Raw genomic sequence first — 16252 nt, 5'->3', positions numbered from 1 at the left:
ATGTCCCCCACTAAAGATACGTAACCTGATTTTTGTATATCAAATTTTAGAAAGCTATACATAAAATTTGAGTAGACAAGATGAGGATAGATAATTTTATAGCGTCAATGAGGAAACTACAGGCAAACAAAACATTTTAAAGACTATTATTTTCTTTAACGTTTTTATCACGTATTGTAAAACAAGTGTGCCATGGAAAACATTATGGAAATTTGTATGCGATTAGATGAGTAACGATTGTTACATTTGCACAATTAAAACCTGCCTACACAAAGCATGCAGTGCAACACGTGACGTGGCAACAGCTGATCATACATTACTGTGCTCAAACAGCTGATTGCTCTAGTTGCTTCTCTTCTTCGTGTTTTGTGTTGAAAGAATTAAACATTTAATACAATACAGTAGTAAACAGTGATGTACGGAATATCAGTATTGTTCAGCGTATTAGCATACCTTTAAAAACAACCTTTTCGTGAAATTCAGTACGTTTGTGTATATTAAACACCACCTTTGTTGGAAGTTATTGCAAACAATTCTACACAAACCAACAGTGCGAATAACCTCAATCCTAAAAAGGAAACATCTATGTCATAGATTTTAGAAATTCCTTGTTTAAGTAGTTTTGTATCGACTTTTATTTCCATTGTCACAAAAAAAACTTTAAGCACTTTTTCGATTACACGTTATGGAATTACACATACAATCGAAATATACAATAACGCAATATTCCATATACAGTACAGTGCAAACAAAATTTAAACCCCGCTGAACTTACTTATATCACACTCTATACATTAAAATCTTCTGAGCTGGTAATAAAAATCAACAGACTATTTCGGAAATTAAATATTTTACAGAAATCCAGTATTTTCACTCAATAGTCGATTGATGACTAAAATGCTGCAAACAACATCCAACAGATTTTCCTCTCTTTAGTTAGCAGAGAAGACGCAACGCCGTGTTTATCACATACACTCTCGTGTGTTTCCATCTATCGTAATTTACAACAAAGATAACAGCTGGCCTCGTGATAACAATGTTCCGACTCCATTCTCGATCCTAGACTACAGAGAGGGCGATCTATGTCTATAATGACTCAAATAATATTGCCTCTGTTGGTGATACAGCAGGTGATTTTGAGTTGGCTGGATTTGGAAAACTTTATCAACTATCACAACACAAAAATTTGCGGAGGATTTATTATTTTAGACTGTTGCACAATTTGTGAGTGGCTCATTGCATTTTTTAAATGGAAATTGTCCACAGCTGGTCCATATAGATTGGACGTCTACTTCAGTATTTAGTCATTGGTTATATATTAAGTAGTTAAAATCATGTACATATATTGACCTAATTCAATGCGCTTAACACCTTTTTTTAACGAGCACCTCCTACAATTACCTCACATTTTCAATCCAGTTATCCTTTTCACCGAGATAAACACAATTAATTCTAAATCTGGCACTAATTACGGCTCGACAACGAACCAAGTTGTCAATTTATGAGTCCGGTATTCATAGAGTTTTCGCCCTGAACTAGAACAATGGTCCGAATAAGTTATTACCGACAAAAATTAGGTATAACACTTCCAGCGAATCAGATCAGACAATGGGACATTTAGTTTCGACTTTTTTCCTCTTGTAATTTAAATTTGGTCGTTTATAGTTAACGAGGTTCTAAATAGTTTGGATGAAGAGAGGAATCAGCTGACACGTGTTGTTAAGTATTTTATGATGCGTTGTGAAAAGATACTGTAATCCAATTTTGTGTTTAAAAAGTTAAAACACAACAGTATCAATGCTTTAAGATTTTTTTCTAGAATGCTCAGCACAAATTGAAATATCCTCTAACACTAATACCAAACACACGAGGACCTAACATTCTCCCTTCTGGTACTCCTTGTGGAACGCAAATTGATTAAGCATTTCCCTCGCTTTTCTCCGCCCTCGGTGATATTCCCGCCAAACAGATGACAAGTGTTGACCTCCAAGGTACAGTTCTGAGTGTCCTACAATACAGTAATGGGTAACGGCTCGGTTCAGACCACGGAAGCTATCAAGCCTGGGTAACGGTCGAGATCGCCCGCTCGTTCGCTTGGCTCGTCTCCTCTCCTCCCTCCTCTCCCGGCCCTCCCACACTTCGCGGTATCCCTAGGGACCTCTTACTGCATTCCTGACAACCAATAAGGATACACACACTCACACAATGTATCTGCACGGTTTAGAGTAAATTACATATGTGTGTTTTATTATTTTTTTAGTTTTGACCACTTTCAATGCATATTGTGTTATATTACCTATGAGGAAAATCTGAAAAATGTACTAATCCACCAGATAAAAGAATAAACAAATTGTACACAAATTACAATGTAAAGTATCCCCATAGTTCTTCCTAGAGACAAACATCCTCAAGAGGATGTTTAGGGCTAAAATAATGCTAGTAACTTGTTCAACACGATATGACCGAAGTTATGGTTGTGAAAATTAAAAACTCGAGATTAAAGAATAACGGACTGAAAACTTCACCTTGGAGTACACCAAAACTACCGGTTATTTATTCCCCCTCCCAGTAATCAAGACTGCTGTCTTGGACCACAACAGCAACAACATTGCAGCAACAGCAACAACACTTGAGGAAGCGAAGTGACATAAGCTACTCGCTGTCTTATATCACAGAGAAATGCTCCGACCGATATTATCTAACCTTCCTCCTTTCACCATCTTAATTGTCTTTTTGTCCTGATCGAGATGCGTTTATGGTCGTGTCGCCATTCCTGAGGAATCTGAACTCTTCTCTCTCGCTCTATTTAGGATTTCTCATCTTGAAAGTGTCTGGTGAGCTTTTCTTGTGAAGTTAGATGTGTCTGCCGCGGCAATTAGACCTATGTTATCACGGTATTACAAAATGAAAATTGTTGACTACATTCACGTAACATAGGTGTGAAACCTCAATAATGTTTTAAGACCAGGAAACTAATTATATATTTCTACTTCAGCTTTTGTATCCGAAAATTGGCGTCTTTTGACTAAAACGATCTGTATAAATCTAAACAGATTGTTAAATCATGAACGGTTGTAAATTGTGTTTACAAACCTCGATCCCTGACTTGGTAAAGAATGTGACAACCCTTTGTTTGTTTTATGAATCGCTTCATGAAAGGCAAATCAACCCTCGCTGTAATCCTTCTCCCAAGCGATTAACTTATAACTCCCGTAATAATCAACATCTTTTTCACTAGATCAGTTACACCATTTTAGGGACAGTTGTAGTGGTATCAATGGATCTATAATCAAAGAATACACCAACAGAATGCACTTGGCTCATTTAAAGCCCTGTTCACACGCGTTACGGGCTACGTCGCATTAAAACACCATTAAACGTAATTTCACAGGTGCGGCTTGGACGCTTGTGAATCGGGCTCCATTCATAACCCGTTGATTGAAAAGATTGATAAGGGTTTGGGTTTAAGGTGTGACTTCTTGATTAGATACTACTAAGAAATGTCTGCTTTTGGTTGAGATAGAAGGTTAGAGGAATGGAAGATCCAACCCCGATTTTTTGAAACCACCCCCTTTCTCGTGGGTGAATCGGGATGGTTTCCAAACTAGAAATGGAAAAAAACACAAGCAAACACGAATGGCATTTGGAAAAATTTTGTTTTGACTTACGGGTACCCCAAAAAGTACAGTGGTCTCTCAATGAAGACTTCAAGAACACAAAGGGAAAGACCACATTAAAATTGAAAACCAAATAGCCTACTGTAGGCCTATATTCCTACGTCATGTTATGTCAGAAAGTAGGTTTTGTTTTCCATGGAGTCCAATAACCAATGTACATTATGCCAAAACGTATGTATGTACGATTCGCAGAGAGATATTCACGAATTAAAACCAACCCGCGATTTATCGAGCAGATTTGCTTATTAATTTAATTCAAACGAGCCATTGAAAACATATAAAAAATTAATTATGGAAAATTATATTTGCTTCCCTTCTTATCTACATAAATTCTTATTCTATAGCTAAACACAAAAGAACACAACACATGCAACACAACAACAATTGTGTGATAACTTACCTAAGGTGGCATCAAATAGTAGATTATAACTTAATGTTAATGTTTAGCTAAAGTTAACTTAGACAGAGAAGTACTGACATTTGTATGAAAGGGTCTTGGGCACAATGCTGAGCATCTTTTCAACTTTCAATTACAAGGTAAAATAATAGATTTAGCATCTCTTATCACATTAATTAATCTTATTTTGGTCCATGTAATATTTAAACCCTGTTACAACTAATGAATAAAAAGCCATATTTATCCAATTCCAAAGTTCCAAACAACTAGTAAGCGTGAAGCAAAACGTTTTTAGGACGGCCTGTACATACAATGTTTTGTGGACGGGTAGTAGCTGAGATGCCGTACGGTGGCGCGTCGCACGGACGATCTCATAACCAACAGAGGGGAACTCTGTAATCCATACTGGACTGCACACGACAATCGCTTTATAATCACCGTTGAGCTTTAATAAACAGCCGCTACCGACCCCGCAAATTGTTATCTCATACCTAACCTAAAAGTTGGCTAAATCAGCTGATCGGGGGAAACCTCATCAATCAAAATAGTGACGAAAGTCGGATTCGTCGCCATTTAAAAGTGATTACAGAGTAATAAGGGAGCGCGGTTTTTGGCACGTTGTCTTGTTGACTCGGACGAACACCTAAAATAACTCCACCATTTACGAATATCAACTGTTAAACATGCTCGTAAACGGTTTAGTCCGTCTGCAGTTTTTTCCTTGAAAATAAATGGTCTGCCTGATATTCTAGGTGTGATAATAGATTTATTGGCCTATTATTTGTATTGCTATTTTAATCTGCTATCTAAAATATACTGACCGACAATCGAACAAATAATAATTTACATATTCGAGAACAAAATGTATGTGGAATAATATTATCTGTGGTTAGGCAAATTGAAAAGTTTTTATAGTACAGTAAGCACGTTTTCTTGTACATTTATGAATTAAAAATTGAGAATCTTATTTTTATAATTAAAAGTAATATACTGTACTTTACGAACTATTCCTTATTATTATGCGTCATTATAAAATAGCCTATCTGAACGTACTGATGTCATATTCATTTCGTAATTTTAAGGGTTTTTACGTAGCCTATTTTGTAAATTTAGGTAATCAATGAATATATTATTTAGGGGACTACTACTCGTACAGTCACATTGTCATTAACAATAATATTAAACTAGTTAAAGTGAAGCCTGTATAATGTAAAATTAGCATAATAGCCTATAGCATAGTTGTTAAAATAACTACCATATCGTAATAAAAATAAATTAATTTACTGAGGCTGCTACTTTATGACAGCTATAAAATGTTCAATTATCAAGCCTGACGAAATGTAGTTCAGTGGAGATAATTAGTTATCTATTATCAAATGAGTTTAATTTTGTATAAAAATGTGTTATGTTAATTTTCTGACAGGAAATACTTATGGTACCAAATAGGCTACACAAACCCTATGATAGGTGGAATTTATCCAAATACATTTATTTAGAATTGAACTTTTTAACTAGGGTAAAAGTCAATCAAATAAAAGGCAAACGTTTAGCACGTTCAAAAATTTAATTTTGGCGCCTTAAGTTGGCGGTGCTCAAAAAGCACTTTCGAGCACTATTTATAAAAATTAAATTGAAATTAAAGAACTCTAATGTTTAGTTTGTGTTTAATGATTAATTTGTCTCAAAATAGGCCAGTTGGATATTTTTATCCCTTGCATATCATTATTTTGATTGATTTCAGCTTGTTATAAAATTCCAACATTTACGGATTAAACGTACGAAATTAAACTATCATCTATTCTTACCAATCGAGATTTAAGTCCATATAATTAGGCATATTCCCACAATCGAAATCCATCGTTAGGAAATCACAGCACTTAATCCAGAATGGGCACTCATCACTGACAATTCAAATGTACCCGCACAAATAACTCAAATACAGGAGGATTCTAGTCCTGTTGATGGTCATCAGTAGTCCGTGGTATCCGAGAACAGAGATTCTCGACGAAAAGTTAAATTCACTCAAAACACATCGATTGTTAAAAAAGGCACTAATTTTTAGGTTATGTCCGGTAATTATTAATCATCGTATTGTTAATTTCACTTAAAATCCGATCGTCAAAAAACACTGTCACCAAAACCTTTGAAACACGATCGTAGATGCGAGCCGTCAATCATAATAGAGTACGCGGCGTTTAAAAAACCGGTCGGCGCGACGAGCGAACCTGTATAGCGAAGTAATGGTAAAAGCTATGCAGACCAGAACTGAGCGGCCGACGAGTGCTGCCACGAGCGGCAGAGCGCTCAACTACACTCCTTTCACTGTACTAGTGTTGCAACTGGCCAACACAAATGCACTACACTGTAGAATGGGGTCAGATGATCGCTGAGGTACTGTAGGTGGTAATCCAAGGTGCACTGTAGGTAATCCATGGCGAGACGGTCGACAAACTCGCGACACTTTCAGATGATGAGGTTGAAACGTTAATTCGACGGTAAACAAATTGAAACTAGGAATAACTGATGGGTTAGCATTTAGGTAGGGAATACTTTATTTATTCGAGGATTAATAAAAGCTGTAAATAAATTCGAGAAAAAGTCGTAACGATGTTAACTAAATTACCAAACTTAATAATATGTTTTTAATTCAAAATCCATACAAATGTCGGTACTACTCCTTTACTTAATCATACAAATCTCAACTCAAAAAACTACCTGTAGGCGGTATAGCCCAACATTGGAGACCACACATAAGCGTTTTTATGTCCACTTCCTGTCAAAAATGCATCGCACACGACCCTTCAAGTGAGTAAACGGTGAAAAAACATTTTTCTAAAAAAATAAAAATCTTTGCGTCAGTTTGAATACAGCGTGTTTTTGTCTGATCGGCGGACCGCGCGACGCTCACTGCGTGAAGACACGCTTCAGAATGACGACGGAGCGATGTCTGATGACGGTGGTGGGGGGAGGAAGGTGGAGGGGGTATTACTGACCTGCCACCCCTAGTTTCCCCTCCCCCGCCGCAATATCGGGTACACCGCTGTTGCCAAGTTGAATGCTTCGCTTCACGCTAAGCTGTTTAATCGCAGACAAGTTTTTTGTAAGATGCGGCCGCGGCGCGCCGGGTGTCAACGGGACGTACTTCACGTCGCCCGCACTGCAAGTGGCAAGTGCAACGAGCGAGCTAGAGTCAGTCAAATATCGTTTACAGATTACAGAACAACAATGTTAGTAGTCACAGTACGAAGTACGACCAATTGTACCTCCAAGTGAAATTTCGTTACGTATGCAACGTCCAATCAGGGAAAAAAATTGTAATTCTATTCATTACTGAATTTGGTAGTGAACAACAATGCCATAACTGTGAGAATGAACACCTCTAAATTGAGTTGTTCTTGTCCAGTTTAATCGATTGCTATTACCTTGAGATAAATTATGTGAATATCATTCATAATTGTTATTATATAGTAAGTGAATAAGATACATGATGAAAATACTCAAGAAATGAATCACAAAGTTGTCAAGCATGGGGTTAATATACTCAAGAAATCAATCACAACATTGTTGGTATATTTATGGATGATTGGCGAATTAATTTCTATACACTCATAGCTATATAGCAACAAACTGATGTGTGTTTCTAACAACCCCTACCTCGTTAGGGATATTTCATTTGTATCTAGTGAAATGACTTGATTAAAATCACCGATTTAACCAAAATATGTAAATATTTAATTTTGTTTTCCATTTATTTGTTTGTTGTTTCTACTTCTGCCCCAAAATCAAAAGAGGATCTCAACAGTGACGTTATTGATTTGAGTGCGGCGGTCTCGGGGCCGAGGGCGCGAGGGTAGAACATCTGGGGGCTGAAATTAGCCCTTTGAGGGCGAAGACGCCATTATTTCTCAAGGTCTCGTCGAAGGCCCTTTTGTCACAAGACAGACAAGGTCTGGAATGTTTCCTACCTGTGGCAAAGCGGCAGACAACATACAACATACAACACCCTCACACTCGACACTACTGTAGGCCTACTGAGTTTACTTGAATTTGAAATAAAACAAATAACATCCACTCAAGGGACATCCCGATCGTAATCAAAATTGGCTGTAACAATGTTTTCAATTATAAAACAACAAATGAACACCTCACAGAGTTGCCACATTAAATAACCAACACAAAAAGATTTCTCATCCCTAAACTTTGAAACTCGTTTTCGTGTCTAGCTTATGTTGGTGACAACTGATCACGAATTTATCTGTCGAAGAAATTTTGTTTATATTATTTAGGGTTAATATGATTTGTGCTCGATTTGGTAATATAACTAGGATACGAGTTATTGTTTATGGTTAGATTGTTTGTTTTTTTTTGTTGAACGAGGTTTTAAATGCCTGAAATAACAAGAAAAAGTTATGGTGAAATTTGTTTGTAGATTGTAACCAAAACACGACCCCATAGGACACCGGACATAACTATAATAAAATCTTCTTCATCAGATCCACAAGGATGAGAAATCTACTAAGGGAGTATTTTTTTATCTATGGTGCACACTTGACAAAATTATACTTTATATCCTCCCTTAATTTATTTCAAATACAACTAGTTACAAATTAAATTGTACTTTTTGTTTTGTAAATTGAGTGACATAAAATATGGAATAGTTAACCTAAGTATCCTGCTCACTTTAGCTGGGATTGTGTAGGTTAATTATAAAGAAATGGGTGGTATACAATGGCACACTATCGATGGCTCCATATTTTCAATTATGAAACTGACTGTACACAATTGACGTAGAAACTGTATGACTACATGAACTCGTCAGTAGTGCAAGTGTAAACCGATTTGAAAGTAGCATAACTCTATTATGTACCAAACACTAGAATACATTAATCTTTTTTAGGTCAATTGATTTTAATTTAGGCATGTATATTTATTTTCTAGAAATGTTTATTGAGTCGATTGTCGTGATTAGTAGGCTACGTATATTATTTTAGTAGCCTTTAAACGTACAACTGTACAACTGTATACAACTGTATACATTTATGACATTTTGATAGTTAAATGTAATTGAAGAAGTCTCCAACGTTTGTTTGAATACGTAAAACTAGTTAAAGCTAAATGTGTGACATTCAAGTACCGTTTCCAGAGTTTTCAGTCTTACGTTTGAACTGCCACTGGTCTGAGCTAAAAGTATTTAATAGTTTTCTAAACCCAATATTTTCTAGTCTACATAATTATGATTACCGGAATCGTAGAGGCAGTAATCATAAACATAAAGCAAACAATGAGTGCAGGTCATGGCAGTCAGAACGAAGTTTTCTGGGTTCGTTCTCATCCTGATGACCGGTTTAGCAACCAGTTCTGCATTATACATTCTTCTGACTGTGGCGTTACTGGAGTTCATATTTAACATATAGTACGAAATATTATGAGTAAATAAGCATTTGATTAACTAATGATTATCACAGTTGTTAATATACAGGGTGCCCCATGAAGAGGTTTAAACGTTGATTTTATGTTTTTGACCATTTCATACCAAACATTTTGAAACTTAACACAGCTTATAAAGTAGGTTAAAAAAATATTCTGGGAAAATTTTGTCTCCCCAACCCCTGTAGAAATAAAATAGTGGCATGTTGAAAAATTTACCAATTTTCATCCTATGAAAATCACATGCTTTCTGATTTGTTTATTATGTTGCAGTACGGCCATTGTTGTAAAACAGCTGTTTCATTGAGGAATATCGCTTGAGCAAAAAAAAAAATAAATAACCTAATTTTTCCGGTACAGTTTTACTGAGACTGAAGTTGAGAACTTTTAACGTTGATAAAAAAACACCATTATAAATGTTTTAAACGTATCATTTTTTCAATATTCCACCATTTTGTGCGTAAAAGGGTTAGGGAGCTATATTTTTAAACCTACCTTTTGAATTGTGTTAAGTTTCAACATTTTCGGTGCATAAAATGGGCAAGTAATATACAATCAAACATTTAAACCTATTCGTGGGACACCTGTATATTTCTAACGATTGTTGGGCATACAGTAGTTTTTTTTAACAGATTCTCCATTCTAATTTTTTTTTGGCTTGTGTTGGTATTGTGCTACAACCTCTTTATTATGCAGTATGTAATATTATGCTGACTATAAAACGTGCATTTGATTACCTAATGATTACCACACCTGTTGATATGTATTTCTGACATTGTTGCTCATACAGTAGTTTGCTATCGAGGTTTAAATGTTACCAATATGAAACATATAAAAGTTCCTTCACATTTTACAATAAGATAAAAGTCTACGTGGACTGTTAACATTAATAATCTATTCCAACTTTTACATCTCTAATAAACGGTTCCAGGGTTATATGATATTTCGTTAGTTTTTTCGTTGCATAAACAATATCAACTTTAAATATAACAAGTAATTTATTGTAAAACACGTAATGGTTAGGGATAAATGTAAGAAATAAAATATAAGAAGAAACGATGTTCAGAGGAATGTAATGTTTTTTTTTTACTCCAATATCGGATTTTTTCGTGTTTTGTTAAACTTCAAACTATTTTATGTAAAAGCTAAAAATTATGGAAATATGAAGAATGAGTGTTGTAAATACACTATTGTAAAATTGTCAATGTGCATTTTGTTTACTTTATAATTTGCTACTAGTATCTAGAGAGTGAAATTTAAAATTGTACCTATTGTTCAAACACATGACCTTTTCCCTCATGACCTGTAATTTTATGACTTTCCCTAAAACATTGCTTGTTTATACATAATAAACACACAGTTGTTGATATGAATTACTCAAATAGCGAAATTAAATGTTGATAAGCGTTTAGGTGTCTTTTATAATGTACTTTTATATATGCTGAATTGAAAACCTTCCTCACGGTATGTCAAATCGAATCATACTTATTTCGCTCAGAAAATATGTATAATAGTGTCACAAGGTTAAATAAGAATATAGTTAAAACTTAACTCGAAACAATTTATAAAATTCAACTTAACAGCATGTCCTAAGTTGTTCGACAGCTTAGAAAATCTTTTATAGAATATATTATTCAAAGTTAATGTTTTGGATAAAAAAGTGACCGATTTTGTCTATTAATTAAATAGTTATAATCATTTCACATTATTTCGTGGAAAAAATTATAAAATTACAACACAACCTGTAACAACTGAATCAGTCAATAAAACCATTCCTCATTTAGTAATTCGTGAAGGCCATGATCAAAATGATCATAGCTGAGTACAATTAAACACTTGCGCAATTTGAAGCAACACATGTTTGAAGTTAAAGTTGTCAATAGGGTCTAGTGTTTTCGTTTTTACAAACATAATAAGTATGTATAAAAAAAATATACTACAAACTTTAAATATTTAAACATTTATATTTTCTCACGTTAGACCGTCGCTCATCAAAATAAGCTGGGAATATTTATGTCATGGTGTCTTAACGCCCAAAACTAAATAGGAGTTTATTTGAAGGGTAATAAATACATCACATTGAAGGTTCGAACCTATGCCTTTATCCAACTACCACTATGTTTTTCATGTTTCATGAAGATTACAAGTATCTACAATATTTCTGTGTTAGAGTTTGGTTAGTCGCGGGTTAAGTTAGATTTGGGTAGAAGACACTGTTGTAGAAAAATTATACAGTGGTTTTTGTATAACGCAAAAGATCCAATTTTGAAGACTAAATTGTACATTCAATTACTAATCGCTACATTGATGATTAAAAATCATTTACTTCGATTTTTTACAGTATATAATTACTGTAAAAAATTATAGATTCATGGTACAGACTTCTCGACGATTCTAAATCAATTTACCTATCAAATATTATACATTGAGTCCATTTTCATCCCAGCCAAACAGCTGAAAACTGAATTAGGGGGTTGTAAATTCCTAGATGTCAAACCGGTTGATAACCATAATTTGAACATTCACCTAGTAATTACTACATCAAATAATTTACCACTATTTTCTACGGTTTATATTAATGGCTAGCTGATCTTGATTTGCTAAACTATAGACTAGTGTGCGAGAGCGCGTTGAAACAGAGATAAGAGAGTAGCAGAGAGACGACCTTGAGTTTGTTATCAGCTTGTGTTAACTCGACAACAGCGTGGCAGCATGGTCTGCTAGCAGACGCCTGTTGTTTTCTACAATAAATACTTTCATCCAATGAGTACACGTGTCAATTAGTTCAGTTTGGGTAATTGTTTTATTTTTTTTTAACAACCCACATTACAAACTTACTGTGAGACACTGTTTAAAAACACGTTCACTGCTAAAGGAAATTATAAAATCGAATCGTATTGCTAAAAAACTTTATTGTTGTATAACATTCCTTTTTGTGTCCTTATTGAAATACAATATTATATAATACGATCGGAAGTGAATATGACGTCAAAAAGTGACGTCATAATAATGGGTCAGTACTGACCCATCAGGAGCCAGAGTCAGAAATAAATGGAAATGTCACTGAATACATTATATATGTCACTAAAAATATATGTTCTAAAGATAAATGTAGTCATTATGATAAAATAACCAACATAAAATAGTATATCAATTGATTGGAATTGATTATGACTTCATAATGTGACGTCATATACATGGGTCAGTGCTAACCCATTAGGAACCGGAGTATAACAAATTTAAATATTAAACAAAAATGAGAGATATAAAAGATTTGAAATGTTAATATTATTGAAATAAAATAGTTTTAAAAATAATTGAAATTGAATTTGACGTCATAAAGCACAAAAAAGTAGCAAAGTGAGGGGCGTTCACAGTAATGTGGGTCAGTACCGACCCAGGGGAGACGGTCAGAGGGTCCCAGCCTCAAAATCCACCTAAAAATCCTTTGCCTGCTTTGGTGAGCGTTGCCACAGGGTCCCAGGCCAACCCCTCATTAATCCTGGGACCCTCAGACCGCAGTCGCCTGGAAAGGATTAGGTTCGGGTTTGATAAATGTTGACAAGGGAGAGCGTATTTCTATCTTTCACGATCAACTTAGTAAATTTAGTCACTATTTAACAAAGAATTGCCACTTTATCTGTTGTTTGCACTCGTTATGTTCTCATTCCTCCCTAATTCTGCCATGCCCCCCATGCCGAATCCAATACAATTATTTTCAATACAGAAAAATGCACCAAAAGGCCAATTCGTAGAGGCACTTTTTGAAAGATTTTCAAATGCATATGGGTAGTATGATATATTCATTTAAAGATCTAATCACCCAATCATTTTCGTGCTAATAAAAATAAATTGTCTCAAACAGTATTTACAGGGTGGGCCAAAACGTTTATAAAAGGACTTTGAAGTCAAATACCGTATAACTACTGAACGAAACAGCGCCATATTTATTTTCAAGCATATTTTTAGCTACTCTTTAAGACAGCTTATAGTAAGGGAATTTTGTGTTCATTTTTAATTTTGAAAAATCTTCAACTTTAAGATTTAAAAGTAGTTAAACACTCTACATTCTCAAATACCAAGGTATGACAAATTTTATAGTTAAATGCCTTTAAAAAATATTTTTATTATAGTAGTCTTTGTAATATTAACTACTAGGCCTACCTAATTTACTTTTTAGTTTATATGCGTGTATAATATATCTACGCTATGCAAGCAAGCTAAGTTGTAGGCCTACCTACAAATTAGGCTATAGCAATTAATTATAACTGTTAACACTTCTTTTAAATATTGTTTACTATACGAACATTGAAAAATAACTGAATTATTTCTCTTGATTGTATTCAAACAATAAATCCGGTAGCCTTAATGAAAATGCGGTATTCATGAAAATGAAATCAATAGCTAGTACTGGGAAAGGTGATGGAAATACCTATTGTAGAATGTTGTTTTGGTCCGTTTATAACAAAGTATTCGACTTATTGTTGAATTCAAGCTAATTCAGAAACATAGGTCAGTACTTGGAAAGGTAAATGGAATATGAGTGAATACTGTAATGTAAAAACAAGCTCCGTTAATCCGTTAGAATTTCTTAAATTGCAGTAATTGGGTGACAAGTCACTCAGCCTTCACATTTTTAAGGCATATGATCGTGTTTCATCTCAAAATATAGAAGTGTCCTATTAATTTATTAGAAAAAAATAAAACTAGAAAACGATGTTGATTTAACTATGTCTAAAGAATTCAATAAATCTATCTGTCTATCTATTCTATATGTACAATATGTGAGGCAGTTTTTTGTGAACACTACTCCTCCCTCATCTGTACCTGTGGACCAATTTCAACGTTTGAGGTGTCAAAAAAATCGTCTCAATTTGTAGTTTTGCAATAAGGGTTTATTATTCTTACCCTTAAGGGTGCAAGGCGCACTCAAAAAGATTGCGTTCGTTTCAGAATTGGAATAACACACGCGGGATTAGGGTCTATTGTCACTACGGTCAAGTTAATTTTTCTTATTCAGGAAAGGCAAATAATATACACATTTCAATGAGATAAAATGAAAATTGTTATCCAAATCTTATAAATAAATGAGTTATCAAAAGTATTCCAATAAATAAATTTTCATACGAAACTAAAGATGTTTTGTGTGATATTGGAAAGATTTCTTCTAAGCTTTATAACAAACGGCATCTATCATTAGACCATTCGTGGCTTTTATAGGTTGCCACGAATACGAGAACAGAAAGTCTGTTCGAAGATTCATGTACTCCCGAGAGAATATAGAACACGTAACTTTTAAACAAATAACGTGCGAAATTAACTTTTATTATTTTATAAGCCACAATGTTTACAGTAACGTGTTAAGCAATTCATTGATTCATTACTTAAGAGAGCTAAGCCCACCTAACTGTGTATTTTAAGCTGAAAATGAGTGCACTGTCTACTAGCTGTAACCCGCGGGCTTTGCCCCGTTTAACTTCTTAATTTTCAAGATTATCTCGTTCGCATGGCTCAATCACGTCCTGGTTGAAGTTTGTTCGCTACGCTCACTCACCTTTAGGTTGGAGCTCGTTCGCTACGCTCACTCACCTTTTGGTTGCAAATTAGCTGTTGTCATAAATGTAAAAGAAATAATATTGCTGCAACCTGTTGGTAATCCTTGTAACTTTAATGCTATTGAACATCATAGAACAGAACCAACTTGTTTAATTGAAACAGCTGTTAAGATTAAATAATTCCATTTCTCATAAGGTTAACATGGGAAACTCCAGAGCCACTGGGGCGGAGCCCGAAAGGATTTTTGAAATAAGAATATGCCTATATGTTAATCGGGAATGTGAGCTATCATCATGCCAAATTTCAGCCCAATCCGACCAGTATTTTTCGAGTTTACTTTTCCCATACACACATACACACATACAGCAACCACCTCTTTTTTATAATAGTATAGATAGATAATCAGTCAGATAAATTATTTTAGAGTTACTCTTTGATTAAGGTCTTGCTGTTTATTTTTTGTTTATTCTTTTAATAAAAGTTCCAGTTTTGCTCGATTTTGAGCAACGGGTTATCTAGTTTTATTTATAGTTGATCGTTTATTTTTCTCTTTTGAATTTTTCCAGTCGTTTAATAGATTTTCATTAGAAGATAGATTTAAATCTCAATGAAGTTATTAATTCTGATATTTCAACAAGGCTGATTAAAATACATAAACCAAAGATAGGCTAAATTGCTTGACAAATAATTCCTCCATAGTAAATTGTGCATATAGTTAAGGTTGTAATGCAACTGAAACGCAAAATAATTTATTTCCAACAGTAACCCCACGTGAGGGGTATTTCAGTGACCTCTGCGTTAATCCTCTCTTTTCTGGAGTTGCCAGAGAGTCCCAGCGCTAATGAGGGGTAACCCTGGGACCCTGTGACCGCACTCGCTCAAATATTTTACGACCAACCCTTGTCTGGGTTGCCCTGGGACCCTCTGACCTACAACCCCGACCCAGCCGCCACGGCGGGAGCGAGACGCGGGAACCAACTCAACGGTGAACAAAGCAAGTCACACACTACACGCTAACGTGGTATAGGTCCACCTTCAACTGACGCTAGGCTAGCACTGAGCAACATATTGATTCACTGCAGTGTGGGTTAGTACTGACCCGGCAGCATGAGCGATTCGATCGCCGTGGGTCAGTACTGACCCACCCGCAGCGAACGTGTTAACGCCAAAGCCAGCTCATTGTTGGTATCCCTGT

The 16252-nt window shown here is 35.0% G+C and overlaps 1 protein-coding gene across 3 annotated transcripts in view; it reads right to left on the bottom strand.

Moving 5' to 3' along the window:
- The window catches only part of LOC128989653 (zinc finger MIZ domain-containing protein 1-like), a 68775-nt gene extending 61808 nt beyond the window's left edge, over positions 1 to 6967 (bottom strand). For 2 of the 3 annotated variants that reach the window (XM_054411617.1, XM_054411618.1), the window contains exon 1: positions 5880 to 6298. In XM_054411617.1, the coding sequence (XP_054267592.1) occupies positions 5880 to 5932 (53 nt within the window). In that variant the 5' untranslated portion in view covers positions 5933 to 6298. Of the gene's footprint in view, positions 1 to 5879; positions 6299 to 6789 lie in introns of those variants that run through there. The other variant, XM_054411619.1, reaches the window with a different exon arrangement.
- Positions 6968 to 16252: the final 9285 nt, after the last annotated feature.

Source organism: Macrosteles quadrilineatus, unplaced genomic scaffold (assembly GCF_028750875.1).
Source record: "Macrosteles quadrilineatus isolate MER2022 unplaced genomic scaffold, UCM_ALF_1.0 Scaffold_3__2_contigs__length_128488019, whole genome shotgun sequence".
Taxonomy (NCBI): domain Eukaryota; kingdom Metazoa; phylum Arthropoda; class Insecta; order Hemiptera; family Cicadellidae; genus Macrosteles; species Macrosteles quadrilineatus.
Note: the sequence above shows the minus strand (reverse complement) of the source record. Positions and strands in the feature narration are given on the sequence as shown.